The sequence below is a fragment of the Aotus nancymaae genome, unplaced genomic scaffold, assembly GCF_030222135.1.
Source record: "Aotus nancymaae isolate 86718 unplaced genomic scaffold, 86718_ANA_hifiasm-v0.15.2.pri h1tg000036l, whole genome shotgun sequence".
Classification (NCBI taxonomy): Eukaryota; Metazoa; Chordata; class Mammalia; order Primates; family Aotidae; genus Aotus; species Aotus nancymaae.
Genome location: NW_026988450.1, coordinates 86,700,057 through 86,709,880, shown reverse-complemented (window position 1 = coordinate 86,709,880; position 9,824 = coordinate 86,700,057). Strand labels below are relative to the sequence as shown.

Here is a 9,824-nt window from a genome sequence, read left to right as displayed (position 1 = left end):
GAAAGAGGTTTCATTGACTGATAGTTCTGCATGGCTGGGGAGGCCTCAGGAAACTTACAGTTATGGTGGAAGGCGAAGCATGTATTTCTTCTTGGTGGCAGGAGAGCGAATGTGTGAGAGAGCAGGAAAAACTATCATTTATAAAACCATCAGTTCTCCTGAGAACTCAGTCACTGGCACAAGAACAGCACGGGGGACACCGCCCCCATGATCCAGTCACCTCCCACCGGGTCCCTCCCTCGACACCTGGGGATTTCAGGGAGGGAGATTCAAGTGGTGATACAGAACCAAGTCATACCAGGTGGGATGTGGTGTGGAGTCCTCAGGCACAAGGCCCTCTCCTGCTCCCTTCTGCAAGCCCATCTGCTAATTGGATGGCTGGGGGGATCCAGGCATAAATCAATGAAGGGGAGGTGACACTTGGCTCTGCTCTGGAAGGTCACAATAGGCTGTCTGGAGTTAAATCTGGGAGGGAAGATGGGTTGGGAGGCTGGGTGTGGGGGAGTCTCCCCGAGCAGGGCCCAGAGGTTGCCTCTCACAGACTTTCAGCTTGAGAGCCTTCTCTAAGGGTGTCTTTCTCCACACAGGCCATGCTGCAGTAGACCCTAACAGCGTCTCTTCCTGGCCAAGAAAAGCCTGTCCCCAGGAACGGGAGAGCCATGGCCGGCCTCCGTGGGAAAACTGTGGCTGGGCTCCTCTGGATGCTGCTGCTGTGGAGCTGGGGCAGCGGCTGCCAGGCCCAGCGGGCAGGTGGGGCCGCCGTGGACTGTGCCGTGCAGCAGTCAGCATGTGTCCGTGAGCGTGGGGTGTGGTGTGTGCATGCACGTGAACTTGCGACTGACTGTGAGAGAGTCAGGAATCCAAGTGTGAGTCAGCTGCCCTCCAACCTAGGGACAAAAAAATCACCAGCTGCCCAGCAAGGGCCTGCGTATGTATAAGTGTGTGTTTGAGGAAGTGTGAGTGTGAGGGAGTGTGTCAAGTAGTGTGAAGAAATGTGGGGGAATGTGAGAGTGTGTGTGTGAGGTAGTGTGTGGGGAGTGTGAGTGTGTGGGAGTTGAGGGAGTGTGTAAGTTTGAGGGAGTGTGAGTGTGAGGGAGCAGGTGTGAGTGTAAGGGAGTGTGTGGGGAGTATGAGGGAGTGTGTGTGTGTGAGTGTGAGGCAGGGTATGGGAGTGTGAGGGAGTGTGTGTGAATTTAAGGGAGTGTGAGGGAGTATGTGCGAGTTTTAGTGTGAATGTGAGGGAGTGTAAGAGTGAGGGAGTGTGTGTGAGCGTGTGTGTGAGTGAGTGGGGGAGTGTGAGGGAGTGTGTGGGGAGCATAAGGGAGTGTGTGTGTGTGTGAGGCAGGGTATGTGGGAGTGTGAGGGAGTGTGTGTGAGTGAGTGTAGGGGGGAGTGTGAGGGAGTGCACAAAGTAGTGTGAGGAGTGTGTGGGGAGTGTGTGAATACATGTGGCAATGGCAGCATGCATGTGAGTGTGAATGTGAGGAATGGGTGTGTGTTCATGTGACGGAAGGAGAGAGTGTGGCAGAGAGAGGAAGTGAGTTGCTTCAACAGGTCTTGGTCAGTCACATCCTGGGTTGTGAGCCTGACTCTACCAAGTGTGTGGAGAACTGGAGCTTGGGGAGGAGGCAGGGGTGAGGACCTCACTGTGTTGTCCCGTGAAGGCTTTGGGACACATTCTGGGGGAAATGGACACATTGGAATCCACTTAGCAAAGGCATCCAGGACAGTGAGAAAAGCATGTTTATGTAGTAGACCCAGTAATTGAGAAAGTTGACTGGAGGTGGGAAGGCCTCGGGCAGGAGGGTGGAGACATGGCCACGTGTCTTTGCTAACCTGTCTGAGGGTCCCGGCCCCGGGGGAAGGCACTGGTCAGTGCTGAGACAAGAAGGAGGGCCCAGCACGGAGCCTGCACACTGGGGTCCTTGATACACAGATAGGTGGGATGCTCATGTACTGCCCACAGGGAGGCAGGGAGACCGCCTGTCACTAGGTCCAGAAAGCAAACCGCTGTGCTCATCTTACAGGAAGTGATATGCTAAGGCTTTTTTTTCCTGGACTTAAAAAGGAAAGGTTGATGTTATTTCTTTATTGAATTTGCAGAGTTCTCTCATGTTTTTTTTTTCTTTCCTGAGCATCTCAAACCCTGGCTAGCTGGAAAGATGGTAATAACCGAAAACATTCTGGTTTTATTTTTTATTATTTTTTATTTTTGGGACAGAGTCTTGCTCTATTGTCAAGCTGGAGTACAGTGGCATAATCTCAGCTCACTGCAACCTCCACCTCCCAGCTTCAAGCGATTCTCTCGCCTCAGCCTCCTGAGTAGCTGGGACTACAGGCGCCTGCCACCATGCCTGGCTAATTTTTGTATTTTTAGTAGAGATGGAGTTTCACCATATTGGCCAGGCTGGTCTCAAACTCCTGACCTCATGATCCACCTGCCCCCGCCTTCTGAAGTGCTGGGGTTACAGGTGTGAGCCACCTTGCCCAGCAGAAAACATCCTGTTTTACAGGCAGGTGACTTGAGATTTCTGCACCCATCTAGCCAGCCCCAAATGCACAGCCAATGCCGAGGATTTTCAAATTTAAAGACAAAAGGGCCCTAGTGTCATCTCCTCCATGCCCTTACTTCAGAGTGGAAAACAGTGGGCCCAAGAGAAGCACTCACCTGCCGGGAGTGGCATAGCCCCTGCCTTAGCAGAGTCAAGGCCAGAAGCCTGGGCACCACCGCCCCCCCACCCCAATTCAGATCTCTTCTGTCCGCATCGCACTCTACCCTCACAGGCACACAATCCTACCTGTTCCCTGGCCTCTGGGAGAAAATGTGCCCTGAGCTCAACAGGGTCCTTGGGGGAGGCCTCCTGAACAGATGAAACTTCTCTAGCTTTAAAACGAATTTGCTCTAGGATTACAGCCTGCAAGCTGGTTCGGCCTAGCCTTCAGCAGCAATTATCCTCAACAGCCTGGGACATTATTGTCCCAAGGACAAAAGAATGACCTTTGTGTCAAGAAGAAAAACTTCCCAGGAATTATCTCCAAGTCCGCACATCTGTTCGAACACACTCCAGAGTTCTAATCTTGTTAGGGATCAGTCCTGCTCAGGCTGGGATGTAACTCAGTGCCTGACATGCAATTGTCACTTGCATTTTCAAATCTAGAGGAAAAGGTGGGTGTGGAACATTCAAGGGTAGCATTGGCTCAGGCCACATAGGGAAGCATTTGTGGGTGTATATGTGTAAATACTTATAGCTTTATTGGTTTTCTGCTTTGTTGAACTTTATTGCTTGCAAATGTAAGAGCAGAAAACACAAAACATAAAATTCACTCATGGCTCTGCTTGCTGGAGGTGGGCAAGTATTTCTCAGGTCTGTCATGCATGCATACACAGTCATGCACACACCACAGGTTTTTTTTTTCCAGAAATTCTATATTATGCATATCATTTTATAAACAGCTTTTCACACCCAATGCTATATTGAAAAGTGTATCCATGTTGGTAAATAAGGATTCCTTTGCAGATGTCACTGTCATGGCTGCATCGTGATCCTGCCTTCCTGCCTTCCTGCCTTTATATATATATATATATATTTTGTTGTTGGTGGTTTTTTTTTTTTTTTTTTTTTTTTTTTTAATAGAGACAGGATTTCACCTTGTTGGCCAGGATGGTCTCGATCTCCTGATGCTGTGATCTACCTGCCTCGGCCTCCCAAAGTGCGGATATTACAGATGTGAGCCACCGCGCCTGGCCATGACTTTTCTTTAAGTAATTTTTTTAAGCCATTCCACAAAGGTGATTGTGTAATTATCTCCAGGATTTTTTGGACCATGCTGCTGTGAATTTCTTTATACACTTTTTTCCATTTCTCTGATTGTTTTCTTTAGATAAATCACTAAGCTTGGAATTGGTAGATAAAAAGGTACCCTCTTTTATGAGGCTTCAAAGCCCCTGAGAAAGGCTGTGAGAAAGCCATGGCCCTGTGCTGAGCAGGCGGGTACATTCCCCTCCAACTCTCATGTGGCCGGCCCACTGCCAGACCGTTTTACCTTTTCCAATCTTGTATTTCGACAAAGGATTTTATTGTTTTGTTTTGTTCAGTTTTGTTTTTATAGCCAAATGTTTGTGCTGGTGTTCCCAGAGGCCTGGTCAGCTGCTTCTGTCGGATGGCCAATCCACATTCGGGAAGAGTCAGACCAGGGCTTTTTTTTTTTGAGACAGGATCTCACTCTGTTATCACCCAGGCTGGAGGGCTTAAAGGATTCTTGTGCCTCAGCCTCCTGAGTAGGTAGGATTACAGTCCTAAACTACCTTGCCAGGCTAATTTTTGTATTTTTAGTAGAGATAGGGTTTTGCCACGTTGCCCAGGCTGGTCTCAAACTCCTGGCCTCAAGTGATCTGCCCGCCTTGACTTTTCAAATTGCTAGGATTACAGGCGTGAGCCACTGCGCCTGGCCTTAAGACCAGGGCTTCTTCATAGTTGCTTGCATATTTGTGCAGCATTCTAGAGATTAGAAAACATTTCCCCTTGTATTATCTGATTGTAAAGGGCTGAGTAGTTAAATAGCTAATGGAAGAGCATTGGCTAAATCAATTATGTTCATCCGCACAGAGGACTGTGTGTAGCCATGGAAACTGGCATGATCAAACTAGAAATGGATTCCTAGCTTATAACTAAATGCAGGGTGAACAGCATATATATCAGTGTGTCTGGTACAGTCCCATTCCTATCAATAACTATATGGAAATAAAAATAATTAAGAATATATATACCATGCTTTAATAGTGGTTATCTCTGTGAAGATGGGAATGTGGGCGTTTAAACATTTAAACATCTTTTGATTGCATTTTCTGACTTCTCGGGAATGGGCATGCATTATTTGTGGTAGGTTGAAAAATAATAAAAAAAATGGAATCACCTTTTAAACAAAATAAAAGTGAAGAAACTAAGGCATAGAGCTGTGCAGTGGGTGTGATGATTTTAATGTGATGCTATGTAGTGTCAGTCGACCCTGACGGCCGTCTCGGGGAAAATGCATCATTACTGCCATGTGAAAGTTTGGAAACTGAGACTCAGACCCTTCAGGCAGCCCAGGGCCCCTAGGCTATCAGAGACAGGGCAGGTGGGCATTTGAGCAGATGTGTGCGACCCCAGTGACTTTGATGCCCCAGGATAGTGTCCTTTCCACGCCCATTTGCCCTATGCCACGCCTTCTCTCCCCTCTGCAGGTTGCAAAAGTGTCCACTACGATCTGGTCTTCCTCCTGGACACCTCCTCCAGCGTGGGCAAGGAGGACTTTGAGAAGGTCCGGCAGTGGGTGGCCAACCTGGTGGATACCTTCGAGGTGGGCCCAGACCGCACCCGTGTCGGGGTCGTGCGCTACAGCGACCAGCCCACCACGGCCTTCGAGTTGGGCCTCTTCGGCTCGCGGGAGGAGGTCAAGGCGGCGGCCCGGCGCCTCGCCTACCACGGGGGCAACACCAACACGGGCGACGCGCTGCGCTACATCACGGCCCGCAGCTTTTCCCCGCGCGCTGGCGGCCGCCCCGGGGACCGCGCCTACAAGCAGGTGGCCATCCTGCTCACCGACGGCCGCAGTCAGGACCTGGTGCTGGATGCTGCGGCGGCCGCCCACCGTGCTGGCATCCGCATCTTCGCCGTGGGCGTGGGCGAGGCGCTCAAGGAGGAGCTGGAGGAGATCGCCTCGGAGCCCAAGTCCGCCCACGTCTTCCACGTGTCCGACTTCAACGCCATCGACAAGATCCGGGGCAAGCTGCGGCGCCGCCTGTGTGAAAGTGAGTGTGCCCGGGCCCCACGTGCCCCCTGCCAAGGGTGATGCCACCTGCTGAACCCACAGGAGGGGTCCCTGGGCAGATAGGGACCCTGCGGCCGGCTCCAGGAAGGCGGAGCAAGTAGCAGGTGCAGAGAGGGAGGGAACCCACATCCCTGGATTTGGCCACACAGGGAACCTAGTAGCACCTGCATCCTGTGGACGTTTCTGTCGTCAGGAAGGATGTCTTCTCCCATCCAGAGGCAGAGTCGGGGGCAGAGTCAAGAAGGGGTTTTGGATGAAAGAGGGCTGCATTCTAACCACCCTGCCACCTGGGAGATACTTGGTGTCTCATCTTTACCTCTGATATGGGAACATCCTCTATTTACTGCCCAGAGCTGTGAAAGTTAGAAACCGTGCACACAAAGTTCTGCCTGAAGCATTGGGCATATAGCAGGGTCTCCCAAGGGGCTGTGATGAGTGATCATGCAAGAAAATCAGCACACAAGGCTCCATCAGCTGTCCCCACAGTCCAGAGTCATTTAGACATAGTCAGGAGTTGCTGATTGCAGAGGCCAAGTGCTGTTGACCCTATGACCTCTGAGATAACCCAAGGCCTCTAGCTTATTTGTTTGGAATCAGTTGGTTGTGACTGGGAATGCGGGGAAGGGAGGCAGAGAGCTGATGGCCCCCAGGGTTCTGACCTGGAAGCCTGACCTCCAGGATTTAGTGAGGGTCATTCTGAGTACAGCCCCTTCCCCAGGACAGGAAGGGCGAAGTGGGTTTCTCATGTTCCAGCCTATCTCCAGTTTCTGCCGCTGCCTATTGAATTGGGGTGACATTTGTCCTTCTTGGGTCACAGTGAGTGCTGAGTAACTTTCCCCTTCAGGCCCAGCACGGGCTGTGCTTTGAAGCTGGTCAAGCTGAGTGTGGAGCCTCTGTCTTGCTGATTACTGCAGGGGACTGCACAACCCCTAGCTGGGAAACCACAGGTCATACCTTGGGCAGGGGCCGGGAAAGCCTTGGGGGGCTGGGGCAGCATGGAAGGTGCTGGCAGTGGGAGCAGCTACGTGTGATTCAGCAGAGGAGGCAGAGGCCTAATCACAGGGATGTGCCCCAGGGTCGCAGCTCAGAGAGAAAACAGCTAAACCATTTCTGAAACGGGGGTGGTTCTCGGCGTCTTTACCACAGCATGACTCTTTTCCCTGTGTTGGCTCTGTTAACCTCCACTTATTTATCCGACAGATGCTTATCAGGGCTCTACTTTTTTTGTGTGGCTTTGTGCTGATTTCTGGGGCTACAGAAAAAGATAAGACATAGCACCTGCTCTCAGGGTGCTCATCGTCTAGAAGGCAGGAAAGGCACACAGGTAAACTTCCATAAAGGCACAGGTAGAGTCTCATGTGCCAGGTCCGTGTGTGGTTGTGGTATGTGTAGGGATACTGAGAATGAGGGAGGGCTTCCTGGAGGAGGTTGTTTGAAGGGTGGGCATGAACTGCATGGGATGGAGAAGGATGAGATGGAGTGGGATGAAGGGATGCCATGACATGGTCAATGAACCATGATGAACCCATACTGCTGGGGGAAAGGAGGAGATGAGGGACTGCGGGGTGTTGGCAGATTGTCAGGGTCCCCATAAAGGAGGGCCTTGTGTGCTCAGGTGAGGATATGCTGGAGGGTTTATGAAGGGGTATGACATTGTCAGGTCTCTGTGGTGAATGGAATGTGACTGAACAGCAGGACAGAGGGAGGTCCTTCAGAAGACTGCTAGAGAAATTCAGAGAACTGTGTTTCGGGAGCCATCCAGCACTGGTGACGTGGCCTGTTTTTCAGAGATAGAAATCGATGCTCAGAAGGCTAAGTGAAGGTAATCTACCCTAGAGCATGAAAGGCACTGGCCGTGGACTTTCCATAAGTGACTTCACTGACCCGTATCACAACACAACCTCATAGGATAAAGATTCTCTTTTTTTATAGATAAGAGCACACAGGATGCTGAGATCATGGAAGGCCCAGCTTCAATGCATGTTGGTCCCTCAGTTGTAGGCCTGAGAGGGGATAGGGTCAGGCGGGGAAAGAGGAGTGACAGGAGCCCACCCAGGCAGGGCAGGAGCTGTGGGACTGAACCAGGTGCACACTGAGCAGAAATCTGTGCAGATATCTGGGCACAGGGTCACAGCCCCAGCCTAGAAGGAGAAATTCAATATGGTCGCTCAGGAACAATGAATTCTACGTCATTCCAGAAGCCAGATCCCCTTGATACAGGGTGCGGGGAAACAAGGTTACGTCCAGATCCTTCCCACTTTTTTTGACTTTGTTTTTGCCATCCTGTCAGTCTTGGTTCAGAGTGGTTCTGGATCTCAGCAGGACCAACGCTAGATTTTGAAGCTCCTTCATGCCCAGGGATTGCTCAGAATGGCAGAGACAACCCAGAGAGGTCAAGTCCCTGGGATGTGCCGCACAGTTAATAGAAACCAGGACTGGGAACAGAACCCAGGCCTTCAGCCCCCAGGCCTCTCTTCCGTGCCTCCAGAACATGGGCTTCATGTGTAAACTGGGGAGAAGAGACTATTACCCAGCAGGCCTGGTGCCGTCTCACTGGACTAGGGTAGATCGTGTGACTGTCCCTATACCAATCACTAGGAGTGGAAATAGGTTGAATATTTTGGGCTTAAGTCATATGACCTTGTCTAACATTTGGGGAGTGGAGTTAGTTTCCAACCCAGCTCCCTCAAGGAAAGGGATTTGATACAAGAAAGAAAACCAGGGAGCTGTTACCAAGAGAAAGGGAAACCTAGGCAGGCCAGCCCAGAACACACGTCCTCCCTGATCATGTCAAGAAAAACTCATGGATTCTATAAAGACAGGCTTCTCCCAAATCCTAAAATAGACGTAAGATTTAAGTGAATGCTCAGTCATCTAAAGGGAATCAGTTGTTGTAAATACAGCTGTGAGATGAAGAGGGCCTGGTCTATTCTGGCTACAAACGAAATGAAATCCCCTTACAATTGCTTCAATTAGAAACAAAGCAAAACAAAATAAAAGAGCTAATAGTAACATTGGAAAGAAGCTAGTGAGATTAAATCAGGGAGCATGGCAGGATTTGAACACCCGAAGTCTCTTGGCACACAGAGGATGCCTGTGGGGGACTTCACAGCCTGAGGAGGAATTATTCTCAATAGGGACTGCTTATTGATGACCCAGAAAATGGTAGGCTAACAATATCAGGGATTTTTTGATGTAGTAATCATTCAATTAGATCCAACTCATTCATTCATTCATTCAGTAATAATGTATTAAAACAGCCATTTGATTCAATCTCATTTATCCATTCATTCATTAACAATCATACATATAGTAAACATTTGTTCAATTCAATCCATTCATTCATTCATTCAACAAGCACATTGAGTGATTCCTCTGTGCTAGACATAGGCCAGGTGCTCATGATACAGTAGTGAATCTGGCATCCTCCTTGTCCTTGAGAGAGAAACTCTTGTCTACTTGGGGCAGCAGGAAAATGGCAGACAATTATACAATGAAGTGAGTAATTTTATATATGCATTAGTTTACCTGCCTGGTGCATGTCTTCACACACAAGAATATAAGCTGCATGAGGGCAAAGTCTGTTCCTTGTGGTACCTCAGTGCCTAGAACAGAGCCTAGTATGTAGGATGAGCTCCTAAATATCGTTTAAAGGAAATCCAGGGCGGTGGCCTGAAGGTTGCTGCCATGCTTGCTGTTGTGATAGGCACATTAGAAGTTCCTGTGCAATGATCTGTTTCACTCCCCACCCATCCTCCTGCCAAAGAAAAGAATAAGAACGTGAAGCAAATCTGAAATTATAGCCAACAATAATGGAAATATTTCATGTGTTCACATTTTGGTAAACAGAGACAATGGTTAGGTTTTGAAGGCTGGTGCAGAGTTAGAAAACGCAGGCTGGCTGCTTTATGGTTGATGGCACAGAGGCACATAGGGGCTGAGTGGCCTGACCAGGATTGCAGGCGACAGGTATGGAAGTGTTTCTTTGGTCAAGTGAGTGCTTTCAACCATCC

The 9,824-nt window shown here is 49.7% G+C and overlaps 1 protein-coding gene across 1 annotated transcript in view; it reads left to right on the top strand.

Annotated features, from left to right (window-relative positions):
- The first annotated feature begins 614 nt into the window (after positions 1 to 614).
- Positions 615 to 9,824, top strand: part of COL22A1 (collagen type XXII alpha 1 chain) — a 287,201-nt gene continuing 277,991 nt past the window's right edge. Inside the window, exons 1-2 of the mRNA XM_064384626.1 lie at positions 615 to 750; positions 5,225 to 5,791. Coding sequence (XP_064240696.1) covers positions 660 to 750; positions 5,225 to 5,791 — 658 coding nt within the window. The 5' untranslated portion in view covers positions 615 to 659. The remainder of the gene's footprint in view (positions 751 to 5,224; positions 5,792 to 9,824) is intronic.